The 19,202-nt window shown below is 43.1% G+C and overlaps 2 protein-coding genes across 24 annotated transcripts in view; both read right to left on the bottom strand.

Annotated features, from left to right (window-relative positions):
• Positions 1-1,615, bottom strand: part of PHLDB2 (pleckstrin homology like domain family B member 2) — a 235,180-nt gene extending 233,565 nt beyond the window's left edge. For all 22 annotated transcript variants that reach the window (XM_045851269.1, XM_045851280.1, XM_045851268.1 and 19 more), the window contains exon 1: positions 1,385-1,615. The gene's annotated coding sequence lies outside the window, so the exon portion shown is untranslated. The remainder of the gene's footprint in view (positions 1-1,384) is intronic.
• A 3,468-nt stretch (positions 1,616-5,083) lies between these two features.
• Positions 5,084-19,202, bottom strand: part of PLCXD2 (phosphatidylinositol specific phospholipase C X domain containing 2) — a 49,346-nt gene continuing 35,227 nt past the window's right edge. For both annotated transcript variants that reach the window (XM_045851750.1, XM_045851753.1), the window contains 2 exons: positions 17,133-17,374; positions 5,084-11,017 (listed from right to left, as the gene is read on the bottom strand). In XM_045851750.1, the coding sequence (XP_045707706.1) occupies positions 10,858-11,017; positions 17,133-17,374 (402 nt within the window). In that variant the 3' untranslated portion in view covers positions 5,084-10,857. The remainder of the gene's footprint in view (positions 11,018-17,132; positions 17,375-19,202) is intronic.

Genomic DNA, 19,202 nt, shown 5'->3' with positions numbered 1-19,202 from the left:
ACCAGTTTTCCATAATTCTCCACCACATTCCTGGGAGTTAGCCACAGACTCACTCAAAATCTCATATGGGGTTCATGCCTGTGTCACATTGTGCGGTGGCCTCAACTCTGCCTCTAGTTAACTGCCTGAGCCACATAAAAATTCCAGCCACAAACCTCACCAAAGGGGATTCACTTCAGTTTTATAAATGATTGACAGAATTAGTGCCAATCATTACCCTATCCAATACATGGGCCAAGCCCTTCCCTAAAGAGAGTTCAGAAAAATAGGACTTCCCTATCACCAGGTTTCTAATAATTAAAAAAGCCAGAAACAATTGCATAGACCTGACAAGTGTATGTGGTGGCAATATGACAACATTTCTAGAGGAGTTATATTTAGACCTTAAGTAGAGTGGATAATGTTCATTAAAAATAATACATTTCTAGAATGTGTAGGCTGGAAGGAAAAACCCATGTTTTTTTTTTATGATTACTTAATAATCTTTTCCTCCTCCAAAATCACTTAATAGCTTTTCCTATAGTTAGTTGATTGCTTTTTATAGACCTCCACTGGTAGTAAAAGCTCCTCCAAAGTCACAGGCTCTTATGTCCCAGGTGATATTAGGTACCCAGTTGTTTGTTGTGGAGATGGGAGGATTCCTGTGGCATTCACTCCACCTCAGATAAAACTTTACCCTGCTCAGAAAAGAAGAATGGCTAGAGCGTTAGAGAAGGTGTCTGCTGTGTTGCCTTGTGTCTATTCTACAGAGAGACCCAGTCAGGCAAGGGCTTTAGTCAGTGGTCCTGCATCAAAGGGAGGAGACAACCCTGCGTCAGTAAATGATTGACCTGCCTCCCAGGCTGATAAGCTTAGGTAAACAGGCTTGATTCTGCTCCAGCAGTTTCAAGACATTTAACTCCCTAGGTTCCAAAGCAGAAAAATGTATAGGCTTGCCTGAGAGATCCTATCATTTTAGGCTGACAGCCCTCTGCGGGAACCGAGTGTCCTTCAGAAATATATGTAAACTGTCCTCTCTGGTATATCTTGAGAGAGGAAAGAATTCATACAAGCAAAATTCTGGAACAAAGCCACGTTCTGTAGAACCCAGATCACAGAAAAATTTAAATAAATCACAAATATAAGTTTTTGTAATGAAAGATAAAATAGTTTCCAAACGTTTGAACGATTTTGTAGAACAACAATTTTCAGAGATGAGACATGGAAGAAAAATAGAGCCCACTTTCAGGACATGCTGTTGGACAAATGATCGAATTCTCCCGACACAGCTGCATCTAACACATTCCTTTGGTAGGCCATCATTGGCCACTCTGGCTACAAGGCTGGGAAAAATGCTTGTTTTGTGATCTTGGGGGAAGGGCCTGTGACCAGGCAGATCACCTACCTTGATTGCTGAATTCAGTTGAAAGTCTTTTCTCAGCTTCCTTCTTGACTTAGTAGTGATACCCCATGGTTATTCCAGCCCTTACTGAAGAGTTTGGGACATTGGGAAGAAGCATCTACATTGGGCTTCTAGTTTTCTCCAAAATTTTCCACAGAATTGAGGTGTTCTCCTCCGTTTTCTTTCCTGCTTCCTCTGGCTCCTGCAGACAGTGGTCACGGGCAATGACTTGCTTGCAGCCAGGTATGTTGACAGATGTGAAGGAGGGAGCCTGCGCTGGTCTCAGCTGCCTGGTCTGGCCAATCATTGCACACCAGGCCAGGCTCTCAGTCCTGCTCAAATCTCACCAGAGAGCTTGGTGACAAAAATAGAGAGCAGAAGCGAGGGAGGCAAAGAGCAGGGTCTCTTAGCTACTGACTATCCAGAAAAGAAATTTCCTTGCAGTTGGGTCTCTGATGTAGGTAAGTGTATACAGGAATAAATTCCCTTTTATTTCATTCCTTTCAATTTTAGCGATCTTGGAAGGGAATTTGGAGGTCACTTTATCAAACCTCACATTTTGTAACAAGGTTTCTTCTGTTGGATTCCTGTCTGGTGAGAATCACCTGGAAGTTCCTTGAACAAATATGGCTGCCATTTTTTGTGAGTGCATTATATATGCCAGGCATTTTATCTGTATTACCACAAATCTTCATAATAACAACCATTTTATGGATGAGGGAGCAGAGGCTCAAATGGATAATGGTCATGTAACTAGGTGCTAAAGCCAGGATTCAAACTCAAGTCTGCTCATAAGTCAGTACCAAAGCCATGATTTGAACTCAAGTCTGCTAAAAAATCAGTACCAGGATGGATGCTTTTTCCATGATTTACTCTGTGGTAGGCTGAATAAAAGTCCCCAAAGATGTCCATGTCCTAATCCTCAGAACATGAGAATATATTACCTTACATGGTAAAAGAGACTTTGCAGATGTGAAGTGAAAGATTTTGAGATGGGAGACTACCCTGGACTGTTCAGGAGTGCCCAATGGATCCTAGACATCCTCTTAAGAGATTAGGATCAAAGAAGATGTGATGAGAGAAGCCGAGTCAGAGGGAGATGGGAGATGCTACGCTGCTGGCTTTGAAGATGGAGGAAAGGGCTGTGAGCCAGGGAAGGTGGCTTCTGGAAGCTGCAAAGGATGGAAATGGATCTTTCTCTAGAGGTTCCAGAAGAAACCCAGCTCTGCAGGCCCAGTTTAGACTGCTGACTGCTAAGTGAAAGGTAATACATTTGTGTTATTGTAAGCCACAGAATTTGTGATAATTTTTTGTATCTGCAGTAGCAAACTGATACACCCACTTGCAGAAAGTCTTTGTGGTGAGCTCACTCTCTCACATCTATTTTACCTAGGAACACTCTTTATTCAGCCAAGCTCTCCCTTCTTATAATGGCAGCTCGTGGGTTCCAGCTCTCCCCTGCCCATCGGGCACTCAGGCGGCTGGAAATGATGGAAAAGGACACTGGGAAGGGACTCAGAGCCCAAACTCTAGTCCCAGCCCTGCATTAGGCCAGTAGTCTGGCTTTCAGTTTTCTCTCCTGTGACATTAGGGCCTGGACAAAAGTATTTTGGCCCCTTCCTCATCTAAAATCGTAAGAATCTAAATAAAACCTCAGTCATGTCACAATTTGAAAACATTTGAAGATATTCCAGTCACTTTGCTCTCTTTCTGTTCCAAGCGCAATCTCCCCAGTTCCTCATGTGATGTAACTTCTGGACCCTTCACTCTCCTAGTTGCCCTTCTGTAAGAAGGTGCGGTGCACCCACTTCCTCTGAGGCATGTGCTCGGATCTGTGTGTAGGGCCCAGCCGTCTGTCCCCATGTGCCAGGTGCCTGGTTTCTCAGGCTCTGCCACCACCCTCCCCTGCTTGAGCCTTCCTCATGATCCCTTAGGACCCTCTGGACTTGGCTTAGGTAGTTCCTTTTTATTTTATTCTATCCAACCTTGCCTCTTATATAAGAACATCTGTGGTCAATAAATAAATGTCTTAATTTAGTTATTTTTTAATAGGAAGAACTGCTGCTTTCTAGTGCTAATTAGCCCTCTGCTCACTTACAAACATGTACATGATTGTTCTCAACGGCCCTTGAAAAGCAGTGGATTACAACTTTTTACGATCATAGATTTCTCTAAGAATCTGATGAAAGTCATGGAGCCTCTACCAGAAAAAAAGTGCACGCATATATATCTAAAATTTCATGTGTCATTTCAGGGCATTCTGGCCTCTTGAAGTAGTCCACGAACCCCTATGATGTGCAGCAAATTAGTTCTATGCCCACAAGTGTGTTGGTGAGAGTAGCCTTGGACAAAGGCAAGCCAACATTTTCTTCCAGATCTCCTTGTAATTCATGGAGGCCTGCAGATGAGACTTCCTGAGCCCAGATTGGGCTAATACCCAGTGAGGGGCAGGGCAGGAAAGTCTTTAGGCCAAAAAGCAGAGAAGTTCTCAGGTTCAACAAAGAATAGCTTTCGGTGGCCTTCTTTTGCAACAAGAGCTCTCTCTACTCCTTAGAGCTTTTCTCCATGAAATAAAGCCTGTGCTTTGGACACTAGGACCCTTCAGATTAAAGCCATCTGCTTGCCTAAGGCTTCTCGAAATCACGTGATGCTACCAGACAGAGGCTGACACTTGTGTTCCCCTTCCCCACCCATGCTGTCCCAAAACACTGCCCAGCTGTGCAAACACCCTGGTCTGACCAGCACTTTGGTTTTACTGGTGCTTGTCCAGGCCATCCTGGGTGAGGCCTAAGGCACATGGGCCTTGGCCACCGTCCCTCCCTGTACCCTCCCATCCTCTCTGAGAGGGAAGGTTTTTAAGTCTTAAAAATAATAATGCTCCTCTGGTCATAGTGAGCAGATTTGCAGAGGTGTAAACAGAGAAGCATACTGCTGAGTAAGAAGAATTCCTTTGGAAAAAAAACCACACAAAAATCTATGATATTCAGGCATCTTCACTGCGGGGATTCACAGGAAAGCAATCGCTTTCCAAGTTGAAGAAATGGGGGTTTGCTCTCTGCATTCCACATGAATCCGGCAAGCGGTCTGTGCGACTGAGTGACTCCACAGCTTTCTCCTGCCGTCCTGTTTAAGCTGCAGCTCAGGACACTGTCCGGAGAGGGTGATCCGAGTGTGGACTGCCGCAGGAATCGTGAAGAAAGTCCCGTTAGGGAAAAATACAATACAAACAAAGTGATAATAAATGTTAGCTGGATACTATTATCTTTTCTGTATCTGCTAGATAAACAAGGGCTAGAGAGGTTTCATCAGTGAGCGAAGACTGCCTTTTGTATAATCAGAATGAGTGGTTAATGATATTAACGTTATTCGAGGATTTGGCCATCTTCCGCCCCCACACTACCATGCGTATCACCTGTAGCGAGAGTCCCACTCTCTGAGCAGTGCATACCTGGTCCAGTGATTTTGCAACTTTCTCTTTCACTGTCTGAATTCATCTGCTTTGTCTTACATTACTGTAATTAATGTTTGCTAAACCCTTTACTGCTAACCACTGCCAGCTGTGTGGAAGGGCTTGTGCTGGGTGCTATTTGGAGGGGGAGGGCACAAAGTTCCCACCCCTACTACTAAGACGAATAGTTACTCTTGAGTATTTATATGGCCGATAATAAAATGTGCAGACAAACAAAGGAGAAGTATCTGCTCAAGTTTCATATTTATTATTAGATTTAAGCTTATTTAGGTAGTTCAAATCAAATACAAGAAAAGACATCATATCATCATATCTATTGAATTTTTTCACAGTTAAAATGAGGTAATCTGGCTTTATTATGCTTCAGTTTAAATTAAGCAGTATGATTCAGGTCACAAGACAGAAGTAGAGAGATATATTTGAGTCATTATTTCCTAGAGGAAGGAAGCCAAGTGAAATGTATATGAATAATTATGCCACCAAATATATTTCAGCGTATCAAGCAGCATATATGTAAAAATTTAATTCTAACCTTAAAATTGGTATAATTTACTATTATTTTACTTAATTTAGCAAACAGCATGCACTGTAATATAAAACAAGCAAAGAGGACAAAATATAATATCTAATAGGGCATTTTCAGATTCACACACCCTCTGAATTTACCAAGACGTATTTTCAATATGACAATCTGTGTGCAGTAGTCCAACCTCATCCAAGGTTTTGCTTTCCATGGTTTCACTCATCCATGGTCAACAATAGTCGGAAAAAAAGTCAGATTCCAGAAATAAACAATTCATAAGTTTAAAATTGCGCAGCTCTGAGTAGCATGATGAATCTTGAGCCGAGCTGCTCCATCCCCCCCCAGGATGACTCATCCCTTTGCCCAGGGGCTCCGAGCTGCATGCACAGTGCCTGCCCTCAACTCACTTGGTAGCTTTCCAGGTTCTCAGATTGACTATCGCAGTACTGCAGTGCTTGTGTTCGGGTCACCCTTATTTTACTAAATAACCGCCCTAAAGTGCAAGAGTAGTCATGCTGGCAATTCAGATACGCCAAAGAGAAGCCATAAAGTGCTTTCTTTAAGTGAAAAGGTATGTGCGTACAGGAAAAAACATAGCATATATAGGTCCATTATCATCACTATCCACAGTTTGAGGCATCCACTGGGGATCTTGCAACATATCCTCTGCAGATAAGAGGGGACTATTGTATTTTAAAATGCTAATCAGTGAAGTATTACAGTTGGCATGTACACTATATTTATGCACACACAATACAATGATGCATATACAATCTATATGTAATACTTATTAACTGGGGTATAAATTAGTAAGTATAATAGCAGCAAAGTACCACTGTCTCTAGAATATGACTAAGATTTATCATGTTGATATTATAGATTCATGACTGTTATTAGCGCTATAAACTAATAACAAATGTAAAACTGCAAATGTCCAAAGCTACCGAAGGCCTATTTGACTTTTCAAAGTGCTGTGCTTCTGGTTGGGCTCAAAGGTTGTGCCAAGCCCCTGATATCTGAATGAAGTACTGGCCGCAAGTTCTGGGCTCCAATCAGGTATAGTTCTAGTGGTTGGGTGGAAGTGGGGAGGGGTGCTGAATCATGCATTTGAGGAGAGTAAGGAGCAAAAAACACTCTGATAAGAGCGTGTTAGGCCATCATTGACTGTATGTGCCTTTTACTGTAAGTTCTGTCAACATCCTGTAATTAATAGTCCTCAGCAGGTGACAGAGGATGGCCAGAAGACAAGAGGAGAAAGCGGTATCCTCTGAAGGAGATGAGAAGGAACGAGATGGAGAATACCTCTAGACTACTGATGAATTGCCTCAACCATGGGATTGAACTGACAACGCCTAACAGGGGCGCCTTTGTGAAATGAAGCTAAGTAGCATTTCTCCCCACATGCCACATGAGGAAGAAACACAACTGTACAACCTCATTAATATATGGCATTTAACCTTACCATTGGGGGCCTGATATTTTGGGGAGCTACTTGACAAAGGTTTGCAAAACAGCACTAAAGTAGCAGATGGCATCTTTATTCCAGATGAAAGAACCAAGGCAGATCTAGCCCAGGATCACTCCGTTGCCCAGCCAGGGGAGAGGGTCCCATGGCTGTGCCTCATTTGTTAGCCAGTTCCGTTTTTTTGCAGAACCTCAGGGTAAACATCCACAGTCAGCCAATAAAGGACATCACAGAACTTCCTCTGCACTGTGAACAGATTCTGTCAGATGGTCTGGATTTGTGCAGCCCTTTTGCTTCCCAGGAAAACAGGTGGTTTCATTTCAGTCTTCAGCCCTTCAGTGTCTCTGCTGTGTGCTTTGCACCAAACCTTCTGGCTGGGCTGCAATAATGGCTCGATGGGGAGTATTTTCTTATGGTAAGATTCCAAAGAACAGAAACAGAAAATCCTGACTCACCACAAAGCTGCATTTAATTCCAGAATGCTCCACTACATTACTCTTGAACAGAAACTTAAACTTTGTGATGTGAATATGAACTCATAAAAGAATAACTAGGATTCTGAAGATTGATTGTTACCTGGGCCCAGATCTTGTGCTTTTCTTGAAGTTTATATAAAATCCTGCTTTTAAACTGTGACAGTGATTCTCAAAAATGCAGGGTTCTGGACTCAGGACTAAGGAAAGTAATTAAATATAATTACTAGAGAGTCTGAAACAGCAGATATATAATATTTTTTGGCATGACCCTTTTAGACCTGCCATTAATGTAAAATTTTAATCCTCAATAATTTATCATTTTACCCATTCTGTCTTGACTTCTCTGTCCATTCCTAAGAATATCTTCTGTACCCATGGAACTGCAGTGGTACCCCTAATAGGCTCCAAGTTCAAGCCTTTCAACACTGCTTTAATCTAACTGAAACCTGTAATGGTCCCCTTTGCCACAATGCCATGGAAACATGGGAGTGCATAAGAAACTCAGTCCACTTTTCTGAGTAACTATGGCCCTGAATACTATCATCTTCTTTTGAATCAATCAAGTAGCTTTTCAGCTGATCTTGAAGTTAATTTTGAGCAAATATGATAACAGTTTGATCTGAAAGGTTCCCAGAAATTTTGAGAATCAGCGCTATGGCTGGGTCACCACTTTCATTGCTGGCAGTTGTGGAGTGAGTCACAGAACCACAGCCTATTTCCCTCCATCCCGTCACTGAGTCTCTCTGCTTGGCCTTATGTCAAGAGGCAGAATACACACATCCCTTATAATATGTTGAGTAACTCTTTTGGGGGCTGAAGTCTTGCTAATTCAAGGGTGTTTATCAGGGTGAACTGTGCATAACCCTCCTCCTATCTCCCAGAACTCCTGCGCAGAATTTCACAATGCAAGCCAGGCTGGCCACCCAAAGCGGCAGGAAGGAGCTAGCGCCTGCACTCACCACACACAGCAGGACTTCGTGCAAGTGACCTTGGTACCACTGTCTGTGCTTTTTGTGTTGTGTTTAATGACTTTTATCATGCAGACACTGAGGTCCACTTAAATGGTACAACCCAAGTGCAACTATATATTCTAAAACTAAAGGGAAAAAATCAAGTAAACATTTCACTGAACAGTCAGCAGCCCTTGAGTGTCACTGGTATCCTGCGTAGATACCTGTCACACACCTGGCCTCATAGCACCAAGCACCTGGACAAAGCTGAGGCTCAAATAAAACAGAGAAGAATTCTCCTCTTGCCTCCTTATCTCTTTGCCAAGTAACATAGGGTTAAAGAAGGGAAGTGGTCTAGTCCCTAGTAATTGACTATGAATTAAAAACAAGGCCAAAATAAAGCAATAATAACAAATAAAACCCTGAGGGTAGGCCAGGGATTTCAGAGCTTGTCACTGGAGTTTAATATCAGAATTGAAGGAAAATTGAGAAGTGAGGGCACTCACTTCCTTACTCCTTTCCATAGAAGGCCCTAAAGAACTTGACAATAAAATCCCAGAAACCTCTTTGAAGAGGGGTTCAAATGCAAGAAAAGGAAAAGTTATACCAAATTTTCCCAGAAGCATTTGTGTTGTGACCTCCTCAAGCTGCGGAAGCTAAAGGGCAGGGCTTAAATTACTTCACAGAGAGTAAAGGCTGGAAGACCAATAGTTGGGGCTGTGCAAGTGCTTTTACCAGCTCCTCTAGCACACCCCCCAGCAATGAGCATCAAAAAATAGAAATGGGGAACTGCTGGGATGAGGTCCAGCGATCTTTAGACACACATCCACCCAGGATGCCATGTTTACCTTTCCTCCTTATGAATCCAGAAGTGAAGTCCTGCTTATGGATTCTTGGACAGTTCTTAGGAGCACTGAAGAACACATATTCCCATGCCCAGTTTTGTTTCTAGCTGCTTCCTTTTCGATCCTCTTTTGGAGGATCCTCTTTTGGAAGCCTCAAGAATTGAGAGTTTTTCTTGACCCAGTTCATCCTCTGCCCCAGGGCATGGCTTGGGAGTGGCTTCTCAGATCTGGACCACACTCACACAAGAACACTGCCCGCCCTCCTGACTGAGGGAGTGGGACATCCACAGGGGAGTCACAGGTCACTCACAGTCCTGAGAGGCATGGTCCTATTAAGGGCTGAAGACCATAGCCACATTGGGCCTGGGTAAGAAAGTTCAGGAAGCTCCTTTATGAGTGCTCTTGAGGTAAGAAGCACTGAAGATACTTAATCTACAAATAAATTAATAAATAAATAAAAAACAAGAGGGCTCTTTATAGAGAAGCACCTCTTATCAATAAAAAAAAAATCCCCTCCCGAGTTTCAAAGCCCTCATGCAGTGGATTAGTAAGCTTTAAACAACCTGCAGAAAGTAGCACAATCAGGACATGGACTAGAAATGTTCCAACACTGGGTATTTCTTGCTTGATGACACACAAGTCACCCTAACTGTCCCCGAGGTAGTCTTGTTTTCAAGAAGTTACAGAACAGCTCCACAGCCCCTTGGAGCACCCTCCTTACACCCATTGCACTTTCCCACACCTCTTGTGTCTGTGTTCACGGGTCACAGACCCCTTAGGTGTTCGGCCCTGCTAAGCAGACTGGAGTCCAAGGCAGACAACAAAGAAATGCAATTCCAAGATCTAGCTTGAGGATTGCACTCCAAAGAAGACTTTGCCAAAATGACGCAGGTACTTACCTGGCAGCCATTTTGGGAAAAGCTACAGAATTAAATAAATAACAAAATCTGGCGTGCAACAAACATGCATGTCTCTCTGTTGTTGGGCCCCACGCTGAAAAGATCTCTCATCCTTGCTCCTTTCATTTTTAAGAAAGGGCCAAGAAAAGAGAAAGGAATCAATGCTTTAAAACCGGGAAACACATTTCTGACACTGAGGATGCTATGCAGTATTTATCTGAAGAATGAGTTGACCAGTTGCCAAGCACAAACTATGCAAGAACAACTTGTGGCTGAAATACCTCGGTGATAAATGTCTCTCTGAAGAAAGAAGCGGTGACCTTCAACGTGTCTAGAGAGAACTGGTGCCTGGCCCTTTCTACCCTCAAAGGCCAAGCTTGATGTTAGAGCTGCCCACACGGCAGTCTACACCCACAAGGAGACACTCTTTTGACCAGGAATGTTTTTCTTGTTCAGTTTCCTCCCTGACTCAAACAGAACACCCTGGAAGACAATAGGGAACTAGGCCTAGTAGGGCACAGACATTCAATGCCCTGATGGTTCTTGGAGACTCCATTTCCACATTATGTACAACATCATAACCCATCAAGGAGATCCTGGCCTTGAGCTCGTGAAACACGCTTTCTTCCCATGGACTTAAGTTTTTCAAAAGCCTCATTGGGAAAAATGCAATTAAACGGACTGTAATTTTGTCCAAATGGCTGTGTGAGGAGGGGCCAAAATACTCTCCTCCTCCCTCCTCCTCTTACTCACTTTGCCATCACTGCCCAGGGGCCATCCTAACAGAAAACCCTTGAGACCTCCAGCCTGGATCAACAAATTCAACATTAAGATAAATCAAAGGTTAAATCAGCATTTAGCGAAAGCCCTATCCTCCTGTAGGAGGTCGTTCAATTCAATGACAGTTGTTGCAAAGTCCACCAGGTCCACGAAGTCAGACGTGATGATGTTGACACCCGTGGCCCCAGGCTTCTGAGCTTTTACCCAGTCCAGGATGGCAGGAAGATTCCTACATAGAGGAGTGTTGGGGGACAGAGAACAGAGAGTGGAAGTTAGCCAGAAATAGATATAAAACATTTCCCTCAATGTAACAAAAGTATGCCAATAAAAGCATGAGCACTCAGAAGTTTGTCCTCATAGGCTTCCTATGTCTTTTCAGGACAAAGTGCTGTCTACCCCAGCAGAGGATGGTACTTTCAGGGTTGCTGTGTTCGCAGAGGAGATTATTTGCCTCAAGCCCCAAAGAGATGCATGTGAACAGGATCTTAAAAACTAGTATCAAAGGCCTAATGATTAATAGGTTCTTTATTTTTTATTGTAAAAAATTTCAAGAACATCGCAATACTAAAAGAAATTTACAGTAAGTGTATCTGCCATCTAGGTTTCACCAGTAACGTCTTACTATATGTATTTACTCATCATATCTGTCAATCTGTCATTCTATCCTTCCATCAATCCATCCTATATTTTTGACAAATTCCTACTGCAAACATCTATACACATCCCCCAAACACCTCAGTATGCATACCATTAACTAGGGTTCTGTATTTGTTTTCAAGTTTTCTTTTGGCATAATGCCTATATCCACTAAAGTGCACAAATCTGAAGCATCTGAAGCATCAGTTGAGTTTTGACAAATGTATACACATGACCCATACCCATATCAAGGTATAGAACCTTATCAGCACCCTAGAAAGTTCCTGCATGCACCTTCCCCTTCAATCCCTGCCCCCATCCTCTCAGAGGCCACAGTTACATTGATTTTTTTTCTACCACAGATTAAATTTGCCTGTTCCAGAACTTCATATTATATGAACAATTGCATTGCCATGCAATATGTATTCTTAGGTATGAGGTTCTTTCTTTCAGCGAATGAGTTTGAAATTCACCCATGTTGTGGCCTGCATCTGCACTTTGTTCTTTTGTTAAAATAACTGCATAGTATTCCATTGTATGAATATACTGTAGCATGTTTATCCATTTTCCTGGTGATGGGTAAACAGGCTATTTCCAGTTTTTTAGTATTATGAATAAAACTGCTATGGGCATTCTTAAAAAGTCTTTTAGTGGACATTTATTCATGTTTCTCTTGGGTAAATAACAAGGAGTGAAATTGGTCTATTACATGCTAGGTTTACACTTAGTTTTATAAGAAATTTCCAAATCGTTTCCCCAAGACGTCAGTCTACTGTACATTGTCATCAACAAAGTACGGGAGGTCTGGCTGCTTTGCATCTTCTCCAAAATTTGGTGCTCTCAGTCTTTTTAATTTTTGCCCTGTCAGTGAGTGAGGGAAAATACCTCCCGGTGTTTTACTGTGCAATTTCCGATGACCACGGGCGCTGAGCCGTCTGTCCTGGACTTGTTGGCCGTTCGTGTGTCTTCTTTGGGAAGCATCTGTTCAATGCTTTTACTCTTTCTTTTGGTTATTAAGCGGTTACTTATATATTCTGGATACTAGTTGTTTGTCAGATATAATTTTTGATATTATACCCCTGCCTAAGCTTGCCTATTAATTTTCTCATTGGCATATTTTGGTGAGCTGAATTCCTTAATTTTGATGAAATCTAACTTGCCAATTTTTTTTTATGGTTTCTGTGACTAGCTTAAGAAAATTCTGCCTACACTCAAGTCACAAAGGTATTTTCCCTTTTTCTTCTAAAAACTTTGTGGTTTTAGCTTTTATGTTTAGATCTAAGATACATCTCAACTTAATTTTCATAATGTGGTATTAATAAGGTTCAAGGTTTACCTTTTCCATATTCATGTACAGTCATTCCAGCAGTATGTATGTTTTCTTAACAGACAAATGCCCACTTGGTTGTTCACATTTTATAATTTGAGGACTCTCCATGTGATACAATGTTTTGCCAAAGAAGCTCATAATTTAGTGACATAAACAATGATGACAATTTAGTGTGATACTTCCTATATTAGTAGTGAATGTAAAGTACCACGGGGGTAGAGAGGAGGGCGCTATGAAGTGCCCTCATAGTTTGCATCATGGTCAAACAGAGGAGTGTGCAGGAGGCAACCGATAGATGTTTCTCCCTCACATCCATGTCTCTCTCTCTCTCCCTTCCTCCCTCTGCCTTCCTCTCTATTTAAAATCAACAGACATATCTTTGGGTGAGGATTAAAAACAAACAAACAAACAAACAAACAAACAAACAAACAAACAAACAAACTTTCCTGAAGTGGTCAGTCACGTCCTGCTGCCCAGGCGGCAGAATGTTGTGGCCCGAGAAGGAAGGGCCCAGATACAGCCCTCTCTTGGAGACAGGGACCTGGAATGCCCAGTGGTTCACAGGAAGGCCACAGGAGCACTGACCCATTTAAGACTTTTAAAAATCGCTAGTCAGTGTTTTACTGTGAAATGCAGGCGCCATCTTCTGGTGATGTGGGGGAATGAGAATGAAAGGCTCCATGGCAACTCCTGCTGACTCCAGCAGAGCCAAACTTCAGGGGATCCCTGGAGCCTGAGCAGAGAAATGTGGGAAAGGCAGGCATCTGTGGGCTCAGGTGACACGGAGCTCTCTATCAGCTTGGGTTGCAGGTGTGAACCAAGGCAAGGATCAAATAACCAGGATTATGTACAAGGAAAGGGAACTGTAGAACACACTGTGAGGAAGATCCACTTTATTTTCTTAACTCCTGACATTTACCAAGATGAGGGAGCAGCGGAGAAGGCTGAGCCAGGTACTGCTGACAGACCAGGGGCACCAAGCCCCATGGGCTGCAGAGCAGCAGGTTGGGAAGGTCCCTTTGACTTGGAGGCCCACTGCACTGTTTCTGTGTTTCCTCAGTCAGGGACGGCATACTTCTTTTGTGCTAGGTACTGCAGTAGGCAGTTTCATGTAAAAACTCTATAGTCTTATGTGGTAATATTGACCCCATTTAGCTGGTGAGAAAACTTTAGCAAACTGGTTAAAAGCCACTCTGTTGTTAAGGGACTGAATTAATTTGGTAGGGCTGACATAAGAAAATGCTGAAAGCCACAGACTGGGTGGCTTCAACAATAGCAATTTATTTTCTCTCTGTCTTAAGGCTGGAAATCCAAGATCAAGGTGTTGGCAGGTTTGGTTTCTTCTGAGGCCTCCCTCCTGGCCATGTATACGGCCACCTTCCTGCTGTCTCCTCACATGGTCTTCTCTGTGCACACACATCCCTGATGTCTCTCTGAGTACCCAAATGTCCTCTTCTTGTAAGAGCACCAATCAGATTGCATTAGGTCTCACCCTAACTGTCCACATTTTAACTTCATCACCTCTTTAAAGGTCTCTCTCTAAATACAGTCACACAGTAGCTACTGAGGGTTAGGGCTTCAGCATATGAATTTTCAGGGAACATAATTTTCAGGGAACTAGTCCCTAGCCATGCAAGGACCTAGTCAGGCTACATCTCAATCTCTGATTTCAGTTTGTGTCCCCTTCTACAGTCCCATGGCTGCTCTGTGCTCAGGCTTGGGCAAAACTTCCTTTCATTTGATTTTAGTAGGAGTGCAGTTTCCAATACTCTAGGGAAAATGATCATAGAAATTCAGTCAGAATTCTATTCATATTCCTTTTAGAGTAATGAACCAATAAAATAAGATCTCAGGTCTGAAATTCACTTGAGTTGGGGTGAGGTGGGGTGAACTCTCTGCTGAGAAAACCCCCTCCACATTTTAGGAAAATGTATCTTGTTTTTTTCCTCTTGGTTAAGCTCATAACCAGTGCCCAAAGCCAGTTTGACAGTGCCCCTATGTGCCTCAGGTAGGACAGACCTACCGGGTGTTGACACTCTGGGGAAGGCCCTGTGACAACTGCTTCTTTCCTATGCTTGTTCAACAGCCCAGAGGAAATGAAAAGTAGTGCTGGCGTTAGGGAATGAAGTCTTGACCATAGCTGAATTTCTCCCTTCAGCTGATGTGGAGGCCTGGGAGTGCAGGATGCATACCTGTAACCTTCTTGTGACCAGAGGGAGTGGAGATGCCCATGTGTCTTTCAGTCCTGGACACATCTACTTCCCAGCTGCCACTGGGCGAGGGCTCCAGCATGCCAGGACGCCCTGGCTTTGGGCGCAGACCACCATCATCACCACTAAGTCCCAGAGCCTGGTGCTTCATCTGCAGCCAGATCACAGCTCTTGGAATTTACATGGATGGAAAGCATTGAGACTTTGTGGGTTCACAGTTGTAATCAGTAAGATCTGACCAGATTTAGGTGCTAATAACACAATTGCAGGCCAGTGGAGCAGAAAAGAACAAGACTCTGAAATGTCTATATCAAGTCATTGCTGAACACTAAAAAGGGCAACAGTCCAGCAATCAGAAGTCCAGAGTTGAGACGTATTATTGACTCTTACCAGCTACGTAGGTCTGGGTCACTGAACCTTACTGAGCCCCATCTGGAATGGAGACAATAATGTGTTCTAGACCAGGAGTCCCCAGCCTCCAGGCCACAGACCAGTACCAGTTCAGGCCTGTTAGGAACCAGGCTGCACAGCAGGAGGTGAGCTTGAATGTAATGCACTTGAATTATCCTGAAGCCATTCCCCCCAACCCTGGTCCACGGAAAAATGGCCTTCCATGAAACCGGTCCCTGGGGCCAAAAAGGTTGGTGACTGCTGCCCTAGACAATGTACCCTCCTGGCAGCTGACTTAATTTAAGAGTGAAATGAAATCATCTGCAAGAGGGTACTATATATTCAAAACACAATATGTAAATATAACTTATCCTTATTTTAAAATATGCCCTCTCCTTTATTAGAATGGTTATCTGGACAGACTTTTGTAATAGTGATTTTCACACTGTTTTTAGTAATATGTATGTTTATTTTTCCTGATAGACTCTAAGTTCCACGAGAGCAGAGACTGTGTTATTCACTGGGTATCCATGGACCCAGCTGCTCCTAGGTATTCAGTCTATGTTGAATGAATGAATGAATGAATAAATAAATACTGTTAATCTACCAATTTACCGAAGGCAGGAGGAAAAGAGCACGGATATGCCCTTTGAACATACATTATAGAAAATGAAAGTTCATAATTCTGGAACTCTCAGAGACATATCACTGGGTTATGAATATGATCCTTTTCAAGTTCAGCACAAATAATTCAGTCAAGTCTTAGTAGAGCCACACAAAAAGGGTTTGCTTATGGCCATGTCATCAGGAGCTGTCACCTAGAAAGAAAAGTTCATGCATTCCTTGCTATCCACACTCTTGCTGGGGAGCCCCGGCTATCCGAAGTCACGCTGCTCAAACTCAGAGCCAGATATGCACAGACAGGGACGTGCCTTTCGGTGCAGCTTTCACTGTCTGAGTTCTGGTGCTCCTCAGCTGGAACTCAAGAACTGAAGTGAGGCTTGCAAATTTCCCTTGCTCCCGGAGCATGTTAGCTTCCTCAGCTTGGGCTGCACAGAGTGCCCTATGTCCAAATGTATTTATAACAGTCCCTTTATACACACACATGTACACAGACACAGACATTATATACACACATACATGCACGTATAAATGAGGCATCCTTTTCCTTGACAACACTTATCATCTATTGCTGTCCAGCACAAAGAACACCATCCAGTACAAAGTTTCTGGAGCTGCTCTTGCCTAATTGTACAGTCAGAGTCAGCTTTGCTCTGGGGAAGTATTTAAAGCTATGGCACAGTGTATGGCATCCTAAGCTAATTCTTGGGACTCATTGTCACTGTGGAAGGGAGGACATCCCAAATCTTTGAAGGGTTATCTCTGAATCCCCAGCGCCTAGCACGTGGTCACATTTGATGCTTCTTAAGGGAATGCGTGCTTGGGACAGCTATGAGGATAGGAGGAAGGGGCAAGAGCAGGATGCACCCTGTGCCAGAAGTGAACAGACTGGTGTTAGCTAAAAGTGCTGTGCTTCAGGATCAAAATATGGAGAGTATTTATGGTTTAATGTGTACATTTTCATGAAGTATTTAGAGAGCCTTTGGCCACAGTTACTGAAGCTACTTCAAACACACAGCTTTTTCAAATATAAGGCAGTTTGTGTTACTGTATTTTAAATCTTCATACTATATGGTTTTACTGCTGTTTATTCTGAAGAGACTCAAGAAAATTAAAAAAACAACAACTTTATTTTGGGGATGGAAGTAAATTCTCACCTGTGAACCAGAGTGTTCTTAAGGCCACCAACCAGGCCTCGGGCGATGGTCTTCGCTCTGGGGGTGAGAATCGCTTGAGAGACATGGAAGGCTCCGCGTGGGGCTCGCTCACTCAGAGTGGTCTCCAAGAAGAGGATGAGTTTGTGCACACTTGTGGTGTTTGCCCAGGGTGCTGGGATCTTCTTTCCGGGCCACAGGAAGGGGTATTGCTTGTAGAAGGGGCAGTGGTAGAAAATAAGAACCTGAAACATTCAAAACAGAAAAAAGAGAGCAATTCATGAACAAACTGAATATCAGCTCCTTGGCTTTTTTATGCTGATTGCTAGGAGGAAAGGCAAACAAATATAAACACATGAAAATTCAAATTATTACATCTATTTTTAGAAAAATCAGTAAGCAAGGATTAAAGCACTTGCATATGTCTGAATTGAAGATTCTTAACTTTATTTCTGTCAGCATTTTGAAATATGGTAAAATCCTGAATCCTTGCTCAGACTATGATTTAAATGAATGCCTAAGATAAAACAGACAGGATTACAAAGGAAATCAATGTGAAGGAAATAGAGCTATCAATCTATTAATTGAATTTGTAATAAATTAATGTGTTTCTTTTTTTTAAAGATTTTATTTATTTATTTTTAGAGAGGGAAGGGAGGGAGAAAGAGACAGAGAGAAACATCAATGTGCGGTTGCTGGGGGCCATGGCCTGCAACCCAGGCATGTGCCCTGACTGAGAATTGAACCTGCAATGCTTTGGTTCGCAGCCCGCGCTCAATCCACTGAGCTATGCCAGCCAGGAATGTGTTTCTTAATAAATACATTAAATAAAAGTATTTTGTAGTAAATATAAGGCCTATAATTTTGAATTAATAAGTACAAATGATATTTTGAGATATGTGCAGTAACTGCCATGATATGGAAATATATGTGATTTCTATAGGGATGAGTCACAAGTGGGGGGCCAATACCTCATGACTGCCTGCACTCATAATCCATGAGCACCTCATTTTCGGTTAAAGGCTAGTGGGGATAAATATGTAGTTTTTCCCCATCAAAATTCATAGACTTCATAGACTCTTCAGAACCCAAGTGGAGAATCCCTGAGGCTATAAGTTATGACTCAGATGCTCACAGAATTGATACTGAGCTCTTGCAGTGGGAATGAGCACAGATTTCCAATGGTGCATGCTGACTGTGAATGAAATGGTCCTTCCCAGGGGAGAGCAGGAGCACACTCAAGGCCGGGAGGGCTTCCAGGAGGCGATGAGTCTCCCACGGGACCTTTCAGGATGCTGGTGATTTTGAAAATAATTAGCAAGCCACATCCATAGCATTAATTAGTTTCTGAGAGGCAGCCAAGGGACAGGGAATTGCTATTTTGGTTGTTCCAATTCGAGTCCTGCTGCTTAGGTTTCTAGAAGTAATGTATGTTTTCCCCTTGGGGCACCAGTGATCTCTACCTGGAGGAATGTCTGTGCTATTTACACTCCCTGGACTGCAGTCTGTGGAGGGCTGGCTGGGGAGCGTGGTCTCTAGGCACCCAAGGTGGACTCTGGATGTGTGTTTTGTTTCCAGTGTCTGTTTAGCTCCTAACTAAGGTGCCTGACTAACTGCTCCTGAAGGCCTAGAGGCGGGGAGTGCCAGGAGTGAAGCACTGAACAGGCTAAGAGTTGTTCTTGTTTTTAATGGTTTTGAGTTATGTCTGACTGACTCTTAATGATGTCTGCAGTAAGCATGTGTGTTAATGAGGTTAATCACAGGCTCCTTGTAAGCAGATTGTCCAGGAGATTGAGGAGGATTTCCTGCTGGCAATGTAATTGGTTGGTTGGGAAGGCTGGCATCTCCAGGGTCTGTGAGTGAGGAAAGCTGGACTGTGAACTGGACTGTGGGAGAGGCAGGGGGCTGTGTGATCCTTGGAAGGTGCTGTCCACCCGCTGCCCGAGCTGCCTGCTGGGCAGTGTCAGGGCAGGAGAGTGTTAGGGCAGGAGAGGACAGTGCTCCCCTTTACTTAGCCTTGGAAAATATGCAAAAAGTACAAATTATGCAAAAGAAATTTTATGCCTTTCCTCA

This window comes from Phyllostomus hastatus, unplaced genomic scaffold (genome assembly GCF_019186645.2).
Source record: "Phyllostomus hastatus isolate PE091 unplaced genomic scaffold, TTU_PhHast_1.1 phas_contig_86, whole genome shotgun sequence".
Taxonomy (NCBI): domain Eukaryota; kingdom Metazoa; phylum Chordata; class Mammalia; order Chiroptera; family Phyllostomidae; genus Phyllostomus; species Phyllostomus hastatus.
The sequence above is the reverse complement of the archived record's forward strand: the minus strand, read 5'-3'. Positions and strand labels throughout refer to the sequence as shown.